This window comes from Penaeus monodon, chromosome 31, assembly GCF_015228065.2.
Source record: "Penaeus monodon isolate SGIC_2016 chromosome 31, NSTDA_Pmon_1, whole genome shotgun sequence".
Classification (NCBI taxonomy): Eukaryota; Metazoa; Arthropoda; class Malacostraca; order Decapoda; family Penaeidae; genus Penaeus; species Penaeus monodon.
In genome coordinates, this window is record NC_051416.1 from 12,845,986 (window position 1) to 12,846,761 (window position 776).

The window sequence follows — 776 nt, forward strand, 5'->3', positions numbered from 1 at the left end:
ACATGTAAACAGTACCTGATTTCCAGAGTCAGCTTTGCATCATTTAGAGTTGGAATATCCCTGAGAAGTGAAAAAGGAAAACATACTTAGAGTAACCTACTAGAAAAATAAGTGGCTTGTCAAGATTTTAATTTCCTTATCAATAAAGAATATCTTGAGATCACTCAATACGGGCTGGGTTGCGATGGGTTGCGCTGGGCAGATTATGTTCCGTTAGGATAGGTTAGGGTAAATCAGAGTTAGGGTAGACTACCTAAAGAGCCAAATTTTTGTGCAATACAAAACCAATAATGGACTTCCATCAGTCATTGCTTATCTACAATATGCTAACCACTATTTCCTGCCATAATTTCATCACTGATCAAAATGGTGTATATAACCATTTAAAATCCCCTGATCCTTTTAGGCATTGTAACTCCAACTTTTAATTTCATCTAAATTTACCTCAATTCTTAAAAATCTGATTTTGACAATAAACCAGATATTTACGAACAAACGAGCATACACTATAAGAATTTGACTTACACTTCAAAATGGGAATTCCACACTGGGTTCACAGTGCTGGTGATCACACGCGTCTTGAACACCTGGCTGCTCCCCGTCACACTTATGAGACAGTAGGGATGGCTGCTCTCTGCAAGGAAGGGAAATGTACCTCTTATGAGAACATAAGGAGAGAGGGAGGGGAGGAGAGAGGGAGAGAGAGAGAAACTATAAGAGAATGAGAGGGAGAGAGGGAGAGAGGGAGAGAGGGACAGGGGAAGAGCAAATGAGGG

The 776-nt window shown here is 40.2% G+C and overlaps 1 protein-coding gene across 1 annotated transcript in view; it reads right to left on the reverse strand.

Annotated features, from left to right (window-relative positions):
• The window catches only part of LOC119592893 (protein unc-13 homolog 4B-like), a 32,966-nt gene that overhangs the window by 23,954 nt on the left and 8,236 nt on the right, over nt 1-776 (reverse strand). Inside the window, exons 5-6 of the mRNA XM_037941788.1 lie at nt 526-634; nt 17-60 (exon numbers count right to left, since the gene is read on the reverse strand). Coding sequence (XP_037797716.1) covers nt 17-60; nt 526-634 — 153 coding nt within the window. The remainder of the gene's footprint in view (nt 1-16; nt 61-525; nt 635-776) is intronic.